This window comes from Epinephelus lanceolatus, chromosome 12 (assembly GCF_041903045.1).
Source record: "Epinephelus lanceolatus isolate andai-2023 chromosome 12, ASM4190304v1, whole genome shotgun sequence".
Taxonomy (NCBI): domain Eukaryota; kingdom Metazoa; phylum Chordata; class Actinopteri; order Perciformes; family Serranidae; genus Epinephelus; species Epinephelus lanceolatus.
Window position 1 is genome coordinate 13,726,378 of NC_135745.1, and position 24,859 is coordinate 13,751,236.

At 40.5% G+C, this 24,859-nt stretch overlaps 1 protein-coding gene across 7 annotated transcripts in view; it reads left to right on the plus strand.

The window, feature by feature from the left end:
- pard3ab (par-3 family cell polarity regulator alpha, b) overlaps positions 1–24,859 on the plus strand; it is a 289,056-nt gene that overhangs the window by 171,530 nt on the left and 92,667 nt on the right. For 4 of the 7 annotated variants that reach the window (XM_033651213.2, XM_033651214.2, XM_033651216.2 and 1 more), the window contains 6 exons: positions 3,034–3,222; positions 4,543–4,713; positions 10,454–10,607; positions 21,660–21,846; positions 23,547–23,698; positions 24,695–24,739. In XM_033651213.2, the coding sequence (XP_033507104.2) occupies positions 3,034–3,222; positions 4,543–4,713; positions 10,454–10,607; positions 21,660–21,846; positions 23,547–23,698; positions 24,695–24,739 (898 nt within the window). The remainder of the gene's footprint in view (positions 1–3,033; positions 3,223–4,542; positions 4,714–10,453; positions 10,608–21,659; positions 21,847–23,546; positions 23,699–24,694; positions 24,740–24,859) is intronic. The other 3 variants (XM_033651215.2, XM_033651220.2, XM_033651218.2) reach the window with 1 other exon arrangement.

Genomic DNA, 24,859 nt, shown 5'->3' on the forward strand with positions numbered 1-24,859 from the left:
AGTTTAAGAGGATTATGTTGTTAGCTTCTTTTTAATTAATTAGCCTTAGATTCAATTCCAGGCAGAATGAATTGGACTTAAGGTTCCAAAATAATTAAATCCTTGTTGTCTTACGTGTTATTATTCCTTTGCACTTTGCATAAGTTGTGTCTGACATCAAATTGGCTGTTTTTTTTTCCTGTTTTGTTTTTAATTTGATCTTAAATTTATTCCAGGTAGCATTCATTTGTCTTTGGGGAACATGCAGATGCCCTGATAGTGTTCCTCATGCTTGCTTTACTCTATCTTCCTCCTTCCTTCCTTCCTTCCTTCCTTCCTTCTTACTCCATACATCCTTGTTTTGCCTTTCTCCTCCTCTTCTGTCCCCCCTCCCAACCCCTCCTTTCCCGCTCTGCCTCTCCCTCCATCCTTCTTTTCTCCCTCCTCCGTTCAACCCAGAGCAATTCCATCTCTCTCCCAGCAAACAAAGGGAGCTAATGACATGCTGACACCGAGCCCGATGATTGAATTCATTAGGCGTGCACAATAATTGCCAGGCGTGAGCGTGCACGCACCCATCTATTCAGAGGACAGCTGTCAAATAACAAGCAAGAGAGAATAGCTTTTTATTGTTGAGCTGGAAGAGAGAGGGAGAATGAATACAGAGAATGACTGAGAGAAGCACCTGTTGTGGAGGGGAAGAGAGGGAGAGCACTCAGCATGTCAATTAGGCTGCTGTGTTCATGCAGGGTTGCTGGGAAGTTTACTGCCTGTGTGACGCACTTGGTATCACGATCCAGGTGCATGGCGTATCGAATTTGGTCTTCGGGTGGTGTGTGCTTCTGTCTGAATCCTTCTTTGCAAAACTCTTTAAGTTTAAGACCTTTGGAGTGAAGGCACACGTAGGGAAGTGTGTTTAATCTCATAAAGATAAAGATTAGATTAGGTTTTACTTTGCCTTGGGCTGAAATAAGTTTAGGATTTGGGTTTAATCTTAACATCAAACCTATGTTTGTCAGGGTTAAGGTTCGGCATGTAATAGTCAGGATAAAAATAATGGTAAATCTAATGTAAGAAGACAGTTAATCACATCTGTGGTATTTTTAATCCAACTTTAATCCATACATTTTATCATATATTAGAGTTTGTGTTTCATTGAAGCATTATATACAGTGCTGATTCAAAATCAGGCAGCACAATCAGAAAAAAAAACTGGTTCGTGATAGTTTTTATCGTTATTGCTATCATAAAAAGAGATGTACTTATTAGGGATGCATGATAATATTGGCATGTCATCGGTATTGGCTGATATTGGCTTTAAATGAAATACCGGAATCGGCCAACACGCTAATATAATTGGTACATCACTGGTCTTGGCCAATATCAGCTTTGAAATGAACTGTCAGAATCGGCCAACATGCTTTTTCTTAATTTGCACGATGAATAAATATCACATACATTGAAAAGCATTGTATTTCATGGCTCCATCTGCTGGTGGGCCATAACAATAAGAGCATGCATGCGTAATATGATGTTAATTCCACTACAGAAGAGACTTGATGATGACTAAAATTAGGTGGGGGATAAAGTGGATATATCGATATCGGTATCAGTTATCTGTCAAATGAGTTGTTACATATTGGCATACCAGATATAGGCAAAAAATCCAATGTCTTGCATCCCTCGTACTTATCCATACTTGTTTTGCTGTTGAATGAATTCAAATTTATACACAAGATATGGGTGACATTAATCATATTATAGAATAGCAATAATAGCATGTCATCAGCAAAAATGTACTGACAGATGTACAAATATGGAGGGAACTGTTTTCGTAAAGCAAAAAGTTTACATTCTTGGCTAAATTAAACACTTGCATGTGCAGGATGTTGGATACCTGTAGCTGCTTCACAGTAAAAGCTCTCCAACTGCATTTGTTTTGCTTCATGCCTTGCTTTCACTGCACACAGCACATAGAGAAGTGTTAAGTTAGCCAAATATGTTGCCATTATGGTCACTCACTTATGGATTTTTCAGTTGTGCAAATTCACATTGCAACCCTAAACAAATTACTCCAGTAGGAACGCATTCCCTCTGATTGGTGGACTTGAATCAGGGTAGCATTATACTATTCCTGATTGGTGGAGCTAGCTACAATCTCTCAACTGCAGTTGAGGTGTTTGCTGTGTGGGAGACAGGGCTACAGTGTAGCTGCAAGACTTCACGTTTTGATGAAAACTAGCCTCAGGCTACGCATCAGAAACAAACAACACCGACTGTATCTGCTCAAAGCTTCACATATTAATGCTTTACTTTTGATCTCTACAATCCCAATTTTCATCATGCTCCCTCACTTTGACTTGTTTTTTTCAGTACTCATTAACCAAATCTGTGATTCACCAGCACTTAAAACTGCAGCCAACAACACATCACATCCTGATTCTAATTAAAAAAAAATAAAAAAAAACACTCCCAATTTGAAGCTAATACTTTCCTGAAAGTTTTAAACACCCACCTCCATGTTTTAGTATTGATGAACCAGAGCATCGTGCCTTGATTATAGTAGATAAGTCCATGGCTGCTTATACTAAGTACCTGAGCACCAGACACTAATATATCTGATGGAGCTAATGAGCTTGCACTCTGATTTACCTCCCTGCTATATGCCCAGCTGCAATTTATATGCAAGTGCTTTTCATTAACCTCAAATGGCCAAATGAATGTCTTTGTATATTTGGCCATTTGAGTAACACTCAGGGACATGTTGAAAGCATGGCGAGGCTGAAGGGGCTTCAGTGTTATTGCTTTAGGCTATAATAAATGCCTCTGTGTTTTTGTTTTGTATAATTAAATATGCATCATGGTATATGAGCATTTAATTGTATTTAAATGTGAACTGTGTCTTTGTGGAATGCTGTAGATTGTTCTGCTGTTGTTGCTTGCAGGGTTATTAATTATGCTATTAAATGTTATTCTAGGTACAGTAAGTTTGTTCTGTTGTAAAAGTCTACAATCTCAATGTCTCTTTCTCTTTCTTTGTTCCCTTTCTAACAGAAGACAGAGGAGGATGAGTTGGTTCTGACTCCAGACGGGACCAGAGAGTTCCTGACCTTTGAGATCCCCCTCAGTGACTCAGGTTCAGCTGGGTTGGGTGTCAGTGTCAAAGGCAATCGCTCCAAGGAGAACCACGCTGACCTGGGCATCTTCGTCAAATCAATCATTAATGGAGGGGCAGCCTGCAAGGTACGATCCCTCCTGCTGTCATTACTGGAGGGTTTGAGGGTGGGAATCAAAAAGAAAGGTTTAAAAGTGAGGTATTTTTTCTTCTGAGAAACTTTTTGTAGGGTAGTTTAGGTCTTTTGAAGACCTTTTTTATGCTTTAAGTGTTTAAAACTTATATGTAATTTTACAAATACAAGGCGTAATAAAACATTTTAATATCTGCAAAAAAAAAACATAAGGTCTTACTATCAACTTAAGTGGTGTTTCTGTATTTATTTTGCAGCCACAATTAGTGGATTTAAAGGCCGTCCACAAGTACGATAACTATACCATTAGCTATAAATATATCATAGTTTAAAATCATTGTCTCAAGTGTACCACACCACAGCTATAACGACAAAAGAGTAGTGGCAAATAACATCTTTCGGATCACCTCCAGAGCAATTTGACGAACGATAGAAACACTGACAGTCAATCAGAATCCATCCATTTTTACATTGCCTCACAGTTGGAGGGCACAACACAGGCTTTGCGCCAGTGTTGACAAGTAGTTATCGTTCATCAGTGTGGATACTCACATCGTCATCATTATAGTTATAGCTCTTGGTGTGAATGTCTCTTTATTCAGCAGCAGAGTAAAACATTTTGATAGACGACATTCCGCTTAAATCCATTTGACCTGATGTCCCTTCCTTTAAAGTGAACTGCTGCTGCTTGTACCTGCTCTAGATAAATCCAACAGCCTGTCTCTCTGCGAAGGTTATTCTGACCTGTGCACACAGAGACACGCACAGTAACTAAAAAGGTCACGAAAGGCATTAAATATAACTTCCAGATATCTGCAGACAGTCTGTTAGAAAGTGACAGAAGACGAGAGAGATGTCATGCAACACACTGGGTACATCAAACTGAGTCAATGTTAAAAATCTCACCATATGCCCTTGGCAGAGAAAGTGAAATGGCTTTTCTGTTCCTCAGCAACTATGAAGGAAAGCTTCATCTGCGATAAAATCTATTAACACAAAGTGCCCTATTTTCTGTTGCTGTCTGTATTTCAGTACTCTTTCAACTTGATTGTTTTTCATACAAACAAGCTTGTGTTGACAGAACATAATAATGGACTTAAAAGCACACTTCTCTGAGATTAGATCATGGCTGGGAACAGGATACACTCTGTGAGTGAGACTGTTAGTCTGATTAGATAAAGGTTGTTGTTAAGTTGGAGATACGGCTGCTTATTATTCATCACACACATGCCGTTTGGTACTTTGTATGTGTTATTAAAAGTTTGAATACCAAAATCTACAATTACTTTACTTGTGATTTCTTGTCCACCAACAGGACGGGCGGCTTCGGGTGAACGACCAGTTGATTGCTGTCAACGGAGAGTCGCTATTGGGCAAAACCAACCAGGATGCCATGGAGACGCTACGAAAGTCGATGTCAACGGAGGGCAACAAACGTGGAATGATCCAGCTCATAGTGGCCAGACGAGTGGCCAAAAGAAATGAGGTAAGGAACATGGTGAAGGATGAATTGGATTAAGACAGGTGTGTGGCTGTCTGCAACTGTTTTCAGTTGAGTTGGGACAACATTTTGGATATACAGTATGTCTGATAAGAAGAGGTGATGCTGAATATTAGTTAGTTGGAGTCTGCACGATCAAAACAGTACATGGGCTATAACAAATACATGTATACACCTGAAGGCCCTGACACTCCAAGTCGACGGCGTCTGTTGCCCTTGTCGATGTGGTGTATCCCACACCGTTCAGACTGTTTCAGCATATTGAATCAGCGATGGCATAGTCCATCAGTGAAGGAACTCAGTCTGATTGGCAATTCAGCTCAGGGCACTGGAGAAGAGAAACGCAAGTGAGGAAAGTAAACAAACAGCTTAATTCAAGAGGGAGTGAGACCAAAACAAATTTGTTACACAAAGTTAGATTATTTTCTTTAGCCATCAAGCTCTTTAGCAGAATTGTTTCATGATGGTTTGTGTTATTGTTCACTGGTGCACAGTAAATATGCTCTGTTCTTTCAAAATTGGATTGCATTGTTTATGTGCTTGCTGGCTTAATAGTGTCAAGATAGGCTTCCTATTTCCCTTTTTGAATGACGAATACAGACAACCCCTGTTTGCTTGTGTTAGTTATTACCCCTCAAGCAGTCACAAAATATACATGCTGGTTAGCCGTCAGCTGTAGGCTTTGCAGTGTGTTCATGTGTGAGTTAGTGGCTGAGACACAGGCAATGTGAGGCAACACAACAGTTGGCATTCGTCGCCACTAGCTCTCTGAAGTCGGTTTGGTGTGTCTGGGCCTTAATGAAATTATGCTGTTTCATAACCACAGTCATTTTTGTTGTTTATTATGATCACATTTTACTCACAGCATTCATGGCTGAGACCTGGAGGTGGTGCAGCAGCAGCATCATTAAACACATTTTACAAAAACAAAAACAAAAAAAAAAAATCTGACAATTCTGCAACAAAATGTCTGACTGCTCATGTTGGTTGGCCCAGTGGACTCCAGTGTAAAGCTGTGTCAGAATGTTTCCAAAAAGTACAACACTGACAACAAAAAAAAAAAAGAAAGAAAATAAAACCCACTTTGAAATGATTTGTATAGTAGTGGTTAAAACCACCGACCAAAAACATGTTTTTATTTTCAGTGAGGTCAGAATAAAAATATCGTAGCACATGTAAACACAGTGATTCATTCTTTTATTTACCCTGACTGAGCACACATGACCTTTTGCAGCAGCAGCCTGCTTCACACTCGAGTTTCACATGTTCACACCTCAGAGCTGCACATTACAGCTGTAGTACTGTAGTGTTGACTGTTGACCCCTGAGCAGGTCCAGTGGAAAAACTGGAGGGGGCAAACACCCTGCACAAGGACATGTTACATGTTACAACATTTGTTATTGAGAAAAGGGGGGTGGCTTTCATTCACAGTTAGTGCTCAGGTATTTCTTCACCAGCTGATCAGGGATTTGAACCAGAGCTCCAGGATGCAGCCTGGTAAAGAACTTTTCTTTTTCAGGCTGCAAGGCTTGAGAGTTTGATATAGTGGCCGTTATATCCTGCCTTTTTTATTTTAGTATTGCCATTGCAGATGCCGCGTATTTTATTTACTTTAATAACTTTGATCTAATGATAGGGACTTGGGTTGTTTGTGATCCTATTTAAAATTAAATTGGTTTGAATTGTAGTTACTGTGTAAAAAACAAAAATGGAACTCATCTGACACTGCTGTCCTAAATAATGAAGACACTTTAGTGGAAGTGGAGTCATTAGGCACCACTTCAATAAGACCCTTTCTATGATACATGTACAACACAACCCAAAGCAAACCGTTGGGAAATACCCTCATGAGCAGCAATGAATTGTTTCATGAAATAAAAGTAAGTAGTCAGGTCACAGCAGTTCACAAACCCCTCCCACGCACGCTTACCTCCCTTGAGGGAGCTCGAGGGAAAAAAAAAGAAAAAACATGGCTGCAAACTGAGCTACACAACTTTTTTCCTCCCCTCAATGTCATGTTTTTACATTCTCTCTACACCCTGGCCTGTCGCCTGCTTGAAAGCCGAGGCTGAGTCTGTGTGCGCTGCTGCTGTGTGTCTGTATATGAGCGTGCGTGCCCGTGTGCTCGTGTACGCCTCTGGCACTGCCTGGCTTCCCCGCTCTCCTTTTCCAACCTGGTGTGTCAAAGTTTTGATTTCCCTCGGCCCGTCTGGTAATTGAAAGCAGAGGCTAAGCCTGGAGGTGTGTTTTGTGTTTGTGTGTCTGTGCACATCTCTGTGTCTGCACACTGTGTCTGTGCGTGTGTGTGTGTGTGTGTGTGTGTGTGTGTGTGTGTGAGTGTGTAGTTTGTTCTTTTGTACATCCTGCTTATGCATGTATGCATTTATTTTCAAGGATCTTTCTGTATATTCGCTTGCAAACAGATACCCTGTGTGTATGTGTATTGCGGCCATGTCAAGGCAGTGAGACTTAACAGACAGCATGGTGGATGAATAAAACTCGAGCGTTGGGAGTCTCGTCAATCTCTGCTTCATATGCAGAGCCGGAGGCATGTCCTGAGGCTGTCCAAGTGGCTGGCTATTTATAAGAAATAGTGTCCAAGACACTCAGAGAGGAGGAAAACAACAATTCAATACACTCATACTCAAAGAGCCTGCTCAGAGCGGATTTTGAAAGTCCCTATAGTGTCACTATCGAAGGTTAATACCTCATAACCAGCTGTCCATCAAATGTTTGTTCAAAATAAATAATACTAATTACTATGGGATGAAAGCTGTGGCTTATTTTGACATATTGTCATACCCACACTGACATATGGGATCAAATAATCCTGTATTTACTTTCCTCTCCATGTCTCCATCCCTTGACAGATGATCTCAAATCAATCTCAAATGTTTGCCGTTGCATAAATCACAAGCCCTACCGCTCACATTCCCTCCTCAATCCCCATAGAAACACAACGAACCCAGAGCAGCTGACTTCCTCATCACCACTGGCACCCGATGGGATCGAGACCTTCCTGGAGCTCAATTATCAGCCTGAATATGCAATGAGCTGTGGTGTGATTTGTCAATGCGTCCTCGTATGGCAAATCCCCTTGGCTATTACTGAAGCGTTTTCACCTCGGCCCCCTCAGCCGGCCAATTCATTAACTATCTCATTGAAAGTCAAGAGCAGTGGCATGCCAACAGTCACAGCACCATATGGCGACCTTAGAAATTAGTTTGTTTCCGTGGAAGATTTGTTGCATCCGTGTGTAGGTTCAATTGGGTCTGTTAGCAGTGATTCAGGTCGTTTCATTGTCCTGTAAATGTCCTTATATTTTTTAGATTAACTGTTGGTCTGATCATAAATTAGTATTAAACCTTTGATTACCATCATTATTGTGTCGGTTTCCATTGACATTATTGAGAATGCTAGAAACTCTGCTGTTTTCTGTAGTTTTTCCATAGTTTGCTATAGTAACCAGTTGCCCTACTGAGCAAGATTTTATATCCAAGACAATTGATCATCTTCAGTGAGCTGATGAGGCCTTATTCACCCAGCTCAACCCATCCCGGAAGACAGTGGTTCCCACGGGGTTCAGATTTTTCCGTAGTCATTAGTTCAAGGTCCAGTTTAACATATTCAGCGTCATACTTGGTTTGGACATGTTGTCAAGCTAGTTTGCTGTCTCTGTCAAGTAGCTGTCCATTTGTAACTCACTCTATAGCAGTAAATGGCACTTTAAAATAAAAACTGTATGCCAGAAATTTACTGTACTTAAAAGTTATGTGTGGTTTTTTTTTTTTACTAATTTAACATGTTTGTGAGTCACTTGCGATCCATTCAGAATGCACTTTTGGACCGAGACCCACCAGTTGGGAACTACTGCCACTCTGTTTGTCAGAGAACTGTCAACACTATTCTGATTAAACTCCTATTTATTTTTGGGGGCTTAATGCGAAATTCAGAGCACACGGTTCTCAACATGGAGGTGGCTAAGCCGGCAGCTAGCAGCTAATGGGGCCAACTCCCTAAACAGTGCTAAACAATAGCAGCAGTGCGGACAGAGCTAATGGTGTTAACCTGGGGGGAACTGGAGGGTACGCACGTTTCCGCTACAATGCTGTCCCGATATAAGCAGTAACCTGCAGTGCAACGCGGCATCAGGAACACACATATGCACCAACATGCACACAATGTTAGACCAGCTTACTGTAACAAACTACAGCGACACACACAGAGGTAGCTCAACTTCATTCTCTCCTTTGGAAGCCATTACTGGTGGCAAATGACAAATGGCTTGCTGCTACATATTGATGCTCTGAATATCACATACAGAATGTAAAAACACAAAAAGTCTATTACAATCTAAACTTAAAACTACCACAAATAAACTGTAAGCTCCTCCATTTACAATCCCCGAATTCCCAGAATCAGTACTAAGGATGTGCCCTCCTTGGTAAACATGGCTAATCTTCTAAATTATATGTTGTTATTGAATAACATACAAAACAGTATATAGGTTAAAATTGTCCCCACAGCAACCAACCACAACTTTGAAGTGCTGCTTGTGCATTGATGCAGCAAGATCACCAATTTTAGATTTTGCTCAAATTACTTACAGTATATATTTTTGAAGCCTATATGTGTGGTTGTTCAAGAAGTGAAAATATTTCTGGCGTGGAGATTTAAACAAACAGCTTTCTAGTCTGAAACCCACTTTATTACACTTCACACTTGTGCCAGCCTCCTAATGTACCCACATATGTATTCCTCCTTAAACTGGACTTGTTTGTTTACATCAGAATCAATGTGGCGGTGGTTATTACAGCACCTCAACAATTTAGTGAGCTTAAAGGATCGTTGGGCAAAGACCCTCTGCCAAAATCGAATCCCAGCCTAGCCTAGTTATAGTCATTGATCGGGGCAATTTGGCTCCAGTATTGACTCCAGTGTGATAGTGTTATCGCTCGTTATGCAATGCAGGCGATGATGGTTATCTTTATGGCAAGGGCTGTCATCACCTTCAGTAATAAATGCAGAGACCAAAACAAATCAATATAGTCAACTATCCAATGGACAAACAATGAGGGTGAAGACACACACACCTTCTCGGGCAGTGGATGTGCGATTATGGGTGACAAGACCAGCAAATGGTCTATTTGTCCAGCAAACAAGAGAGTGTCATCATGGGTCCTGGGGGAAATGTCAAGATGCTAGCAAGCTAACCATCCCCTGCGGGCAGAGCTAGCTCGCTAACAGCCTGTGGCCTAACAGCCTATTGGAAATCCATGCTCATTTATCATGGTTATCACACTGCTAGCATTAGCGTGGATAGCTGCCCCTGTGTCCATCCAGTACTGTTTAGCAAATGGCTAACATGTTTGTGTATGGATCATGGACACTTTTTACTTTCAACTGTAACGTGAGATGTAGCACCATAATGGTTTTCTTCTCAAGCACAAAGGCATTATTTATTATTTATGAACCATAAGGCATATGCCTGGTCAAAACAACTGTAAGAAAAGTAAGCTTTTGCTAACTGTTGCTGCATCTACAAGACTCCTCACAGAGCCAGGGCAGTATATAAAATCTGCAGTGTTTGATGAGCATAATCTCAGAGAATGAACCATACAGTACACAGCTATAGAATCATTGAACCTTTTCATTTTCTTGAGTATAGACAAACAAAGATGAGTAAATACAATCACATTCTGATATCACCTCCCTCCTCATTCAGGAGATACCAGGGAGCCCGCTGGGGGGCAGTCAGCAAACTATAAACACGTCCCTGGACGACCATGAACGCCGCATCTCCCACTCCTTGTATGGTGGCCTGGAGGGCCTTGATGACAACTTGATGCCACGACAAGGAATGATGCCACGCACAATAGGTAAGATTGACATTTCAATGCTATGTTTTTATGCAAAGACTGGTATTGGTGTTGATTGTTGTGAATATCAGCAAAGATTCTAATCAACTGTAAGAAGAGTGTGGAATAGGGCAACACTTAGAATATAAGTGCAGCATTAATACCTCTTCTCTGTTAGTGAGTGTTTTCTAGTTCCTATGGTCTTACTTGTCAGGTTTTGTCAGCACAGAATATGGGCTAACTTTGTCATCTGGTCTCAGTTCCTGTCAAGACTCAGTGGCTTTTAATGTCTCAGAAAATGTCAGGGAGAGAGAGACAGAGATGGAAAAATGGCCCCTGGACAATTTGTTGCTGCAGAGGCTAGTGATTGATTCTTTTTATGTGGGAGTTTGTTTTTTTGAAAGTGTCTGTACGTGTGTTAGCAGCATGCTTATCAGTCTCTCTGTAGATGACCTATCTGTCATTGCTCAAACTAGCTCTGAGCTGGTTTGGGAGTGAGTGTTTGTGTTTGTTGGACTAAGTGAAGGAGATTAGCAAGCATATTTGTATCCGTGTGTGAGAGCTTTGCACGCATCTGCACAGGGTTGCATGCGTGTAGCACTTGAATGATTGATGGACGGGTGATGAAGTTGCCTAATGTCAAAGAAAGGCTTCTGTGCACCAGATGGTGTAACTGCTCAGCTTGCTTGCGTGAAATACAAGACAGAGCAAAATGACACAACTATCTTTGTCCCTTTTGTCCTCCGCAGTTGTTTTTTTGCTTTGCATTTCTCAATATAACAAATTATCCGTATTATTTACGCCAGAGAAAATACTTTGACCACATCCTCTGCTGAATTATTGCGAGTAAATCGAGAAAAGACCATAAACAAAATACCTTAAATGATAATTAATTAAGCCGAGCAAGAGTTGGCGCACCAACTTTTAATCTGTTTTTTAAATTAGCTCCAACTAACTCTCCCTCATTAATCAATGCAACATAATAAATGTAAAAGTGTGAACTCTGTTTTCCTTTCATGCAAATTGGTTGACACTGACACTGTGTTGTTAGTTCAAACCAAAAAAAAAAAAAATGAGTGTGAGTTATGACTGACAGAGGAAGTGTTAATAGGTGAAGTTCCAGCACGCTGCCACAGTGGCTGCGTTCATCCATGCTTAACAAACAGCGAGGGTTTATAATGAGCGTACAGGGTCGGGAGTGAAAGCACGAGGCAGATATGCAGGAGATACAGCAGCTGACTGCTCAACAGTGGCAAACAAGATCATTGTCACTAAGTCGACCAGACGAGGTGATGCCGGTATTTACAGGTCTAGGGCTTTTATAGCAGCCAGAGTTTATCAAAGTGCTTTATTAAGTCATTAAAGACATAAAAGTAGAGGAACAACATGGTGCTACCAGCTAAACATGCCTATAGATACGAAACCAGAAAGCTGCAGAGATGAAGTGAAGAAATGCAGCGGACAAAACTGGAAGGAAGCAAATATGATAGATCAAATTCAAAGTTGCTGTTGGTATTTGTCCCTCTGCTCCCAATCTTCCCTACAGTAAAATTAAATGTTGTTCAAAATGTGGATCAGTAAATAATCATCAACCTTCACAAGAACACAAAAGGATTATACAAAAGATGGCGGTGCTCACCTTGAATGACCTCACCTCATTGCTGTCATAGTGTTCAGTGACATCCAACCCTCATCCTCTGAGGATTAAAAAGACACTACGTGCCCCCTGACTCATCATATACCAACGCCTGCCACTTTTTGATCCTCTGTCACGTGTGTTTTTGTGTTCACTACAAATTGACAGAGCTGAGCAGGGAAATTAAGATGTGAGGGTGGCTGGAGAGGCCTGTTTGTTCTAATATTTCACCTAACCTCAACAAGACAGGACACCAGATGCAAGAAACCTCCGAGGTTGGCCTGTGGAGGGATGTGCACTATATTATTACTAACTGTCACAGACACATGAGACGTTTTCCTGCTTATTAAACACTTAATCAGCCCAGTGGAGTGTCCCCCCCCCCCCCCCCCCCCCGACCACCTAAGGGAAAATTTAACCCCAATTTGTCATGTAAAATATTTTGGATCTTCTTCCTCCGTGTGGTTTCTGAATCAGGTCAAATCACGTTGGTAATAAAACGTGGTCCATTTTTCCATGCGCTTGGCTTGACCTTGAGATATCAAAGCAGTGTTTTGTTTTGTTTTTTTTTTTTCCCCCCCAGAACGTCACTCTGCGGTTTTGTGTCAAAGTGAGATTGGAGAGGCTGGGGAAGGATTAAAGCTTTATTTGAATCGTTGTTTAATTTACCACTGTGGGCTAAGCACAGGATAAAGGCCAGCAGCCTTCGGGTTTGAGCTGGGCATCTCCCTGTGGTCACCTTTTTATAGGTGTATTTATATTATTAATCGCAGATTTATTCTAAAACAAGCTCTCCCCAGTTGGAGCTTTAGACAACCGACACACACATTACAAGATACTTGCTGGAACGAAGGCAGAACTTTACATTGGATTAGTAAAGAATTTGTGTTTGCCAGATTTTTAAATGAAACTGTATCAAATGTAAGTACTCAATCTAAGTACTAAAGCTCAGTATTGTTTAAAAATTACAATACCAGCATCCTTAAAATGGTAATAGAGAACTTTATTTGATACCATTCTCTGCTTTAATTACAGGCGTTCTCAAACAATTTAGTGGCATCTTGGCTCGCTCTGCTTCACCAAACCAAAGGCTGTATGTGCTGTAGCTGCTGCAGTAGATGGCCAATCACAGGTCCCATTAAATGAAAGAAAACCATATAAATTGTATTTTTTCCCTAGATTTGGGAACAAAAAGAATCAAATGCAGTTATTAAGTTTCAGTAGTACTTGCTGGGTTATTTCGGTCGATACCTTAAAGGTCTAGCATCTGCCAATGAAGTTAAGGCACTGGAGTTCCCAAGTTGTTTGTTAAATTACCATCAAAATACAGTTTTTCCAAACCCACACGCCATCCTCTTGGTATTTTAATTAATTATTTTTCGCAGTATATTTAGTGATGAGTTGAAATCTCAAATGGCCTGCCATTTGGTCATGATCCAATGAGAAACTCCCAACACATATCCCATCCTGTCAAATATCGCTGTTTTGTCAGTGGACCTTCACGTCTCCATATTACATGCTAGGTATCTTCTTGCGTCTGTTGTTGACGTTCCGGAACGTGGTGTCAATTTATGCTTCTTACATGCATTATGTTTTTTCCTTTTCACAGGACATGTACAGTTTCTGCTCGTCAGATACATACAGTCGTTTTCAAAATATCGTTACAATGTCGATAAAACATCTCCTATTTGCGTTTATTTCCTTTTGCAACAAAAGCACAGGGTTAGGTTTAGGCAGTGAAAGCACATGGCAAGGTTTAGAAAAAACATCATAGTTCGGCTCAACATTTATACATTTATTTTTCAATGCGGTGAACACCACAAATACAATTTAATTGTCATTGTACTGATATCTCAAATATCTCAAAACATAGACAATTAAAACCATAACTAGGTCCACAGCCACACTCCACCAGACTTGTTTGGGTGAACCAACCCTTTAAAATACATTTCAGCAGTTGCTGAATGCTTGGTGCCGTGCTTGTATTTATGATGATAGAGCTGCTGAAGGGTCTGTAACTTCTAACTTGTGTGGTCCTGAAATTCCTATAGGAGAATGCAGGAGCTTATTTATTGTTGCAACATGTGGTAATTTTTTTCTCGTCTTAATAAATGTGGTGATTCACAAACAGAAACAGTTTTGTCATGTCGGGTTTAAATACCGTGGAATGGTCTGGAAAAGCAGACGCCCGGCTCTCAGCTGCTGCAGTGCTGCTGCTCGGAAGCCAACAGCAGAAGTCTGTAGATGCACTTGGCAGCTCCCAGATGTGAACGTGTGTGAATACGAAGCAGAGCTCTGCCTGCTCAGCAAACCTCCCTTGAATAAATAAAAGTGTGTGTGTGTGAGTGCTGCAGGGGTCTTTTCGCAGTTGCTTGGAATAAGGCTTTTCTCTCTTCATGAGGGTGCCACAAAAAATAAATCATGCATACTAGGCTTTCTTAGAAGACAACATCTTTCCCATTCAGAACATATCAGTTTGGGTTTTGGCCCATGCACGCTCTTAGATCACTTGCTGGCTTTCTGCACTCTGAAGATGCCCGGGATAAGAGAGTGACTTAATTATTCCTGTAGGCCAATAGCTTTCAAGGCCCAGCACCCCCTGGCAATAACCTCCTTACTAATTATGCAAATAGACCAAGACAAAATGAAAAGAGAGAAAAAAAACTCCTCAGCATGTCTTTCATCCTGGGTTATTCTCACCTCTTGCTATCTTCATTTTCATCTAGAAAGTCTGTTCAGCCCCCTTCTTTCCTCCTGGCCATTTCATGTCCCCCCTTTGCCCTCAAGTATTCAGTGATTTTGCACAAAAAGCGTCTGATAATAGACTCTCACAGAGAATCTCAAATGAAATGCCACCTATTGTTTCACTGCAGCTCAGTCAGAAATTATTACAGCCACTGGGAAAGATAATGTGTGTTTTTTGGTTTGATTCTCAGGTGATGGGTGTGCGCTCCGTCCACATGGCAGTGCTTTTGTTGCCGGCGGATGGCTGCCCTTGGGTGCTGGCACTAAAACAAAGAGGCTTTTTTTTCCCCTCCTTTTACCAGGCTAGTGAGTTGACAGATTCATTGGCTTTCTACTCAGTAGCTGCCAGTTGATTGTACTGCAGTGATTCAAACTGTGACATTGATGGGATTCTCAGTGTCGTGCATTGGACTGCTTAGGGAAATGGGATTAAGTGGTTCTGTGAATGCACGTGTGTGTGGACGCTTTTGTGTGTGTGAAGTGTATGTGTGTGCGTGTGGTCTGAGAGAGAGAGAGAGAGAGAGAGAGAGAAGTGGCCATGCTGTGTTAGAGGACTCACCCGGACTCCCAAATTCTCAGCGAATAACAAACACACACAGCGGGAGGGGGCTGAAGGAGCACACACACACACACACACATAGATGAAGAGAAGCCACTGTAACAGTTCAGTTAGTGCACGAAAGGTCTGACCATGTTAAGGGCATGCACTCACACACTTTGGCAGATGCAGTCCAGCACACTTAATATGTGTGTGATAAATGCTCATTTACAAACACACAGATGCATTCTTAGATCTACCTGATGCACATTAGAGTTGGTGATATATTGATATTATGTTGATATAGTGACATGAAGCTAGATATAATCTTAGATTTTGGATATCCTAATATCATAAATGTTATTATTTTTGGTTTTAAAGGCTGCATAACAGTAATGTGATGTAATTTTCTGAACTCAAAAATATTGTTGTGTAAATATGTTGTGCAAGCGCCAATAGTCAAATCTCCAATATAATCACAATATTGATATCAAGGCATTTGGTCAAAAATGTAGTGATAATTGGTTTCCAATATCAGTTACTTTTTAAAAATAGAACTTTTATCATTTTCCATTGGAGGCACCAACAGTGTCCCTACATGTTATCCTTTGACCCCCCACTGTTTCTCCCCTTGAACAGTGGTACTTACTTAAGAATTTACTTTCTGAAGAACTTTAACAAACTGCTTAGACTCTTGACTTTTCAGCTTTTGTTGTCACTTTCAAGAAGAATGTCCATCAGTAAAAACTACCCAGGTACTGCCCATGGCAGAATTTACACCAGAAACCGTAAGAATACTGTCTAAATATGGTCTCCCTACCTTAACTACTCCGTTTGTTCTACAGTGCAGTTTATCCTGAAAAACTTTCTGTCCAAAGGGTCAGATGATCCACATGGTCTCACACACTTCCGCAAAAAGTCTCAGAACCATTTAAGAAGCCTTCATTGGAAACCCTGAAAGGGTGGACACTTTCAAAAAATAATTGGCCGGTGATTGGATGAACGATTCGTCTATCGTCTATCACCACCTATCACAGGCAATTAGTCCGAGTCAACAGCTAGTTGGGGGAACAGTGAAGACATCTTTTCCATCAAAAAATAACCTGTGTCGTTCTTTACTCTTCTTTCAATGGAGAAATACTCTCTCTCTGTCCTGATGCTGCCCCTTGAAAGAGATTTGTCAGTTGGAGACCCCACTAAAAACCACTACAATAGCTTCCAGTCGGGCAGTCGTTGTGTTTTTATTTAGTTATTTTTTTGCTAGTCAGTGTAGTCAGTGTGCTGTGCAGTGTAGTTCTGGGGATGTTTTGGTCCCCAGATTTTGCTGCGTAAGCTAACTCGTTAGAGTTAGCACTCTTGAGGAGAAACTTTCCATCTTAAGGCTCCGAAATAGCATCACATTCTCTCTTCTGCTTGGAAGTGGTGAATTCACTGCTCACAGTCACTTAATGTGACAGTGGCTGGCTTTTGTTTGATATCTAGTGGTGGCAAAAAACGTTGTTGCACATTTACGATTTCATGTTAGTGCTATTAGCTTGTTTACAACATTACATGAATGCCACTGTCACACTGAAAGTCCTGCTGAACCCTGTTCAAACTTTAAAGCTTTACATGGGGGAAAAAAAAAAAAAGTTGAATATTAGTATTAGATGGCCAAATCTGATTTGAATTCTGAGTGTCTTTGTCACACACACCTGTAGCTGCCAGTAGCTCCTCGCAAGAAACAGCATGTATACGTGTATTTACCTCTTACTTACTATTCAAATGTTAATAATCTTTATAGTCTTACTTACTTGAAAGGTGACAAGATGGATTATTATGAAATCTTGCAATTCCTTCGTGATCTTGTGACATCGCAAGGATCCAGCTGTTGGGCACTGCAACTAACAATCATCAGTTGATTTGTTTTAGGTAGACCGTGCTGAAAGAGGGTGTGTGTAGTAGAATGTTAAATTAATTACATAATCTATGTTTATGTGTACCACAATACAAACATAAATGTGTAAACATACCCTGACACAACAATCAGTGTATCAGGATGCAAGTAACTGATGGATTGAAGCAAACCAAACCAACTGAAATTAACATGTTTTGGAGTTTTTGGAGTGCATTTCTAGTGTACTAGATATCAATGAGATTATTTTACCATTTTAACAACTGCAAGTTTTGTGTTGTCTTCTCAAATTTGAAAAAAAGAACACTCAGAGTTAAACAGTTAAACACAGGGTTAAGAAAGTACAAACTGCATTAGTGGGTTAATGTGAATAGAAGCACACTTTGTAACTTCTTATTATTCAAGGAAAAAGACAAAGAGCAGTGACAGATGACTTTTTAAACCACCTTCACACACACTAACACTCTCACCATCCTGCTCCCCCTTTCTTCCTCCTTTCAGCTCCATTTACATCAGGTCATTCACCCACGCTGGCTGGAAGCAGCAGCACCCAGTAGCACATTGATCCCCTCGGTGCGCGGTTATGAGAAACAAACAGCAGGCCTGGCTCAGACCTCCAGGTCTCCGTCTTTAAAGCCTAACGCTTTCTAAAGACAAACAAACTTCTCCCAGAGCTCAGTGCATAAGGCTTTTATGACGCATTGAAGCTGCCCTTCTTTTGATGCAGAGGAGCCCCCCCGCTCCCAATTTCAAAATACAGATTAAAGACAGAGTCATGCGCTGCATATCAATGGGAGGTTTTAAGCCTTGCTTTTCAGAGGCAGAGAAAGGGGACTGTTTTATTTTTTCGCCTCAGCGCAGGGAAGTTTTTATCTTTATTTGTGAGGGCACAGCTTGAATTAATCATAGTGTTTTGACATAGGAACACCATTGTGCCTGCTGCCAAACTCTACTTGGTATAAGCTGATTAGCCAGGAGCAGTTTCATTCTGCTTTTAAACTTCAAAATATGTTTTGTGGTTTAAAAAGTTACCCTGTATTTTTTATTTTTTTTTATTTTTTGCTTAATTTTGTAAACTCGTTTTCCTCTAGTTGGAGCATTAAACAGTTCCAGCAGTCTCATGCTTAATACAGCAGTTGGCTGTCACGAATATATTCATTCCTGAGGGTGTTGTGCAAAGGGCTGGGTAACTGACCAGCTTTTTCTAAGATTTTACAAGTGTTTTATTTTGTGTAGATGATTTTTTTTTTTTTTTTTTTTGTTATCCTCCAAGGAGCTGAAAAAAAAAGAAGAATCATTTTTGTCAGACCAGAGTCTTATTTTTCCATATATTTATTCTTTCAGTCAATTTTTGTTGCACTTAAAGGTGAAATATTCATCACATGTCCTCTAATCACATTTACGTAGTTCTCACTCAGCATCGAAACAGACTGCTGTGTTAGTGTGACGCTCATAATTTATGCATATGCTGATTCATGTCATGCGTCATCTGACAGTGATGGTGGTCGTTGTGCAGATACTCAGCAGCTGTGCGGTGATTCATCATTGATATCCATATTTATTGTATACATTATACTGAGCAATGAGAAGAAGCAGAGCATGAAAATGTTCCTCTTAGATACTGTTGAAATGTTAACCTTTCTGTAACTGGTTTTGTTGTGTGCACATGACAAAAGGCATGACATTGAGCAGAGCAGAGGTCGAATGGATCTGATTCATGTGGGAAGATTGAAGAGCTTAACAGCATATTAAAAGAATAGTTCAACATTTTAGGAAAATATACTATTAGTTTTCTTGCCGAGAGTGCGATGAAAAGTTTGATATCACTCTCATAACTGTGCATTAAACACAGAGCTGGGATTAGGAGGTGATTAGCATAGCTTAGCATAAAGACTGGAAGCAGAAACAGCAAAACCTTTTCCTAAATTGAAAAAAAAATACACCTCCCAACATCTTTGCAATTTACAGATTAACATGATTTATCTTGTGTGGTTTTATTTGTGCAAAATAAAACAACAGTTTGTGGGTTTTATAGAGTTTTGTGCTTTATGTGTCAGCAAAACAGCAGCCAGAAACATTATCTTGCTGAAGTCTTGCCACCACCATGCCAGGCAACCAGAACATAAAAGGACTGACCATGTGGATTAACTGTTTTTTAAGGAAAAGTTACACAAACTCCCTCTAAAACCACAAATTGAACAATGGAAAGAACCAGGCTAGCTGTTTTCCACTGTCTCCAGTCTTTACGGTAAGCTAAGCTAATTGTTTCCCAGCTCCAGCCCTATATGTACAGACATGGGTGGTCTCTATCCTCTCATCCAACTCTTGCTATATGTAAGTGCATTTTTTCAAAATGTTGAACCACCTTTAAGTATAGGATGGACATAAGATGATTTGGTAACACTTCACTTAAAGGTGTCTACATAAGAGTGACATGACACTTGTCATAAACATTATGTACATGTCATAAACATTTATGACTGCTGTCATTAAGTGTCATCATCGTTTTTTGTAATAACAAGTTGACATTGTTTGGGTTGTCTTGATTATGACAACTTGACATTCACACAAAAAGAGGTGCATTTCTTGTTAATGTCAAGTTGTTATGACAGAGACATCCTCTGGTAATGTCATCCTCGTTAATGTCAAGTTGTCATAATAAGGACATCCCAAACAAATTTAATGTCAACTTGACATGACAAAGACATCACTTTGATGAATGTCAAGTTGTCATAATCAAGACAACCCAAACAGTGTCAACTTGTCATTACAAAACCCAAAGGACACTTAATGACAGCAGTCATAGACGTTTATGACATGTACATAATGTTCATGACAGGTTCATAACCATGTCATGTCATAGTTATGTAGATACCTTCAAGTAAAGTGTTACCGATGATTTTAATCAAGCAAACACATGACAAAGCTTATTTTGCATTAGTTTAAGGCAGCGCTAGACTTTTTCATCGCCGGTCATTTTGACCGACAGGGTCATAAAAATCCAGTCATAATCTATTTTTACCGGTCATTTTAATTTTCATTTTTAAATGATAATAAAGATATTCAAAGACATTTAGTTTTCATTCGTTCATGTTTAATAAATCCAACAAGCAAGTTATAAAGAGTGCATTAATAAGGCCATGAACGAAAAGATGAACAGTCACATCCACACACCGCAGTACTTCAGTTCGGCATCTGGTCTAATTTTCACGCGAGCGCTTCTGCCAATTTTCAAAATAAAATAACAACAGCACGCACTGAGGAATGTGAGGAGAAAATACCGTGTTTATAATTCAAAATAACACAACAGTGCATAACCGAACACATTTTTCAATACCATAATCACTTCATTACAATTTTAATTTTGTGTCACCGAGCCTACAGACATAACTACATGAATAAAATGGTCAGAACAATATGCCCTATTCATTCAGTGTTTATCCAACACACTCAATACATGGACGTGCAATGACAAATTGTCATTAACTTATTACGTTATAAAAAACGTTTAAAATATGGCCTTACCCATGTTTAAAATGACCTGTTGAAGTGAAAAAACGAGTATTGACGGGAACAGACGAGTGGAGTCGATGTTTAACCGGCGTGGAGAGCGCAGGAGAAATGCACTACCTGTGTGGACAGTCAAGCGCCTGCGAGTATACTCGCAGGACTTCTGCGGCACTACCACATCTGGTGTGTCCAGGCCGTTATGTTAACAACGCTATATGAAGCAGATGAATGACTTTTTCTCTGCAGTGTGAAAATGGCAGCCACTTAAACCACTGACTGTGCACTCCGCCGCCAAGTGGGCAGGGGTGGTAGTTGCAACCAGTCAAAATGACCGACGGCCTTCAGATTTTCCGGTCATTGTGTTAAAAAATCGGTCAATGACCGAGAATATCCGGTTAACGCGACCCCTGGTTTAAGGTATTTGTAGACAGACTCATTGTGTTTTGGTCTATTGAATCTACAGAGTATTGATCTTTTCTAGTATGACAGATTTCTCACTGTTGATGATGTTGCATCAGACAGAACTAGACTTGAGAAAGACACACCTTGACTCTCAAGGAGAACTTGACATTAATCGTTTATTATTTATACATATCGATTTGGTCAATCATAAGTCATGTGAACATGGCAGCTTACAGAGTAGGAAGAACGGGAAAACTCTTTGAATATGAAACTTCGTAGAGACAGCTGACAGTCTATGATGAATGAAAAGAGTAGTGGAATTAATAAAAATGATCTTGTCTCCTCCAGGAAACTACCAGCTCTCACCCACCGTCAACATGCCGCAGGACGACACTGTGATCATAGAGGACGACCGGCCGCCCCTCCTCCCGGCTCACCTCTCTGACCAGTCATCGTCCAGCTCCCACGACGATGTGGGCTTCTCCGCTGACATGACACCGCCGTGGGCCAAAGAGCTGCCCCCTCAGAATGAGAGGTGGGCAAAGCTTAGATTTTTCCTACCTCAGAGTCTTTCTTCAACACAATGTAGACTCTTAAGCTAAAGAGTTTCTCTATAGAGTTAGTATTTTAAGGTCAATTTGTCATCACTGTTTGAACAGTAGCACCACATTTGACTCACTTTGCTTTGGTCTTAAACTGTGGACAAGCCTAGAATTACCTGCATAGCAAATACTTTTATTTTATTTCACCTTCTAAAAGCTTGTTATTTGAACAAGGTCAGTGTGTCTCCTTTGTTGTTGGTTGGAGTATATTTGTGCAAGTGTGTTCTTTTCTTGATTGCCCTCTGATTGTAAGCAGAGCTCACTGGGGCAGCTTTTTTCTCCACTGGCCTCTCAGCCTGATGTGAAGGACCCCTGTTCTGACACAATGCTGCTGGGGGCCTGTTGTGTTTTTAAACTTAGAGCTGCAACTGATCATTATAAGATCATCCAATAAATTACGTTTTATTCTTACCCTTTTTATTAAAGTGATAGTCTAGTCCCTAAGATGACCATAGCATGAATCTTTATATAATGACTTCCAAAGACATCCCTCGGTTTCTCATTGTCTCATTTGTTTCTTCTTTCTTCACTTTCCTCCCCTGATTACTCTTTTCATATCTTATTTTGCTCCTCTTTTGTTTAACTCTCTCCCTATGCGTTATCTCTCGGCCTTATCTGTCCCACACTGCCTCGTCTTTTCTCTAATACAATTTTTTGTTTAGCTTTTTCTTCTGTGTCGGTCTCACTTTCATCTTTTTCTTTCACTGCCTCTCATTATTTCTCTGCCACCCATTTACTTTCTTCTGCTTAAAGCTCTGTCTTTCTCTTTTCTTACATTCTCTGAGCATTCTGTCTTTCTCTTTAATTTTCCCCCCCATGCTGTCTTTCTGTTTGTAACTCACTCTCTCATTGCCCCAATCCTTCCTTTTGTAATTATTCCACTTTTTTATCTCTTCTAATTCTTTCCTAGATTCCCGTCCATCTCTTGTTCACCCTCTGTTTCCTTCTGTGAACCCTATGAGTTCAAAACAAGAGAGGTTCTTTGAACTTTTATGAACCTTTTTCACTTAGTCGCCTCATTCAGCCCTGTCTTTGTGCCATGTCGGTGGCTCTTGTTTTTTCTTTGTGCAACACATTCTCACTCCCAACTCGTCAAATACCGACACTTAATCAGTGGCTCCGCACATCCAGCAATTCAGTCTCTTTTTAGAATAAACTTAGAATGTAGGTATAAACTTTGTTTTTAGGTTTACTTCCTAAGGTGTAGGCAACAACAAAATGTGGTAAGGTTTGGGAAAAAGCATCACAGTTTGGCTTAAAATAAGTACGGTGTTACTATCTTTATGTAACGTCACATGAAATACATCACTAGCGTAGAATGTTATACATACGACCACATTAGTTACTTGGAGTGTCAAAAAATGCCACCACCCGTTGCATCTGTGCATTGGTATTTGACGCTGAGGGCCACTGACCAAGCTCAGGTATTGATGAGATGGGACTACGTTGCCTCCTTCTGTACTTCCTCCTATTTATTTTCATTTTAGGTCTCCATATTTTATAAAGAAAATGCTAAAAATTTTAGTTACTATACTAATCACCTGTTCTTGTACTTCCATGTAGTGCTATGAAAGTTTCCCCTGTACTGGAGAAATAAAGTCAGTCTTGTCTTTCTGTCAAACCCTTATCCCAGCTCTGTGAATCCAGATGAAAATAATCCAGACGGCGCTTTCCAAAGGGAAGGCTTTGGACGCCAGAGCATGTCGGAGAAACGCACCAAGCAGTTTGGAGATGCCGCTCAGCTCGAAATCATCAAGACACGCAAGTCCAAGAGCATGGACCTAGGTACAGTTTTCAAAAATGTCCATGTGCCTTCCATAATGTGGGATGTTCATTAGATTCCAGGTGGATATGACTTGCTGTCCAAGAGCAGGGATGGAGGGGGAATGTGAAAACCTTCACTTGCTTTCAGTCACACAATATGAACATATTCATATCATCGGTCGGAGACTAAGATATTATATCCTTAAAGTCATTTTTGTCCTTCCTTAGCCTGCTCGTTTCCCTCACATGTCAATTCTGCAATTTTTAAGATGTGCTACGGTTAAGGTACAGTGCTTCTCTTCAGCCATACACTGTTGGTGCTCAGAACATGGTATGGACCATAACTGCTCACTTGGGGTAAACCCAGGATCACAAAACTTCCAAGCCGAGTGGTAAAATTGCTGTTTTTATCCCTCCAACACATTTAGAATATGAGATTTGATGTGTAATCTCCATTTGGAAAATTAAGCATTCAAGGCTTGTGTACACATTTCTGTAGAGTCATTTGATAAACTAAGAAAAGTCGCATTTCCTGTTAACTTTTGCACATATCCCTGCACGTCCCCATGTTTCAAACATGTTCCTTATATTTTAAATGTATTCCACCCCCTTGCCTCTGTATGGAAACAGACTCTGCATCTCTTGCCAAAGTCAAGAACTTCACTGTGTTGATTCACCTTGAAATGGCTTCGAACAGTCGCTGATTGCTTTGGCTGCAACAGTCTCTCTGCTCGCACTCTCTATAATCATATCTAATCTTCCCGACCAGATTGCCGCTCTGTGCCGTGTTGATATCACAACAAGTCTGATTGCTATCCTCAAACCCTCTTTTCATTTCCCAACTCCCCCCACTCCTCCCCCACCTCCTTGTCTCGCATGGCGTCCGATCCTAATTGAGATGAAGCAGTTTGTGATGTTTGCAGCGCTACCTGGATGTTGCATGTGGAATGTCATGAGCACTAACTGAACCCCAAATGTTTGTATCCCTCTCCTCTTTCCTTCCCCTTCCTTTAACAGTAGCCGACGAGATTAACCTCACCCCTCGTCCCGAGACCAACACAGGTAAGGAACGGTGCATTAAAAGGTAGAACGGAATACTTCCATCGCCACCATCACAATCATTTTTATTCTCAAGGTGCATATCCAAAGCCTGGGACTGAGGGGTATAAGCAATATTTGACT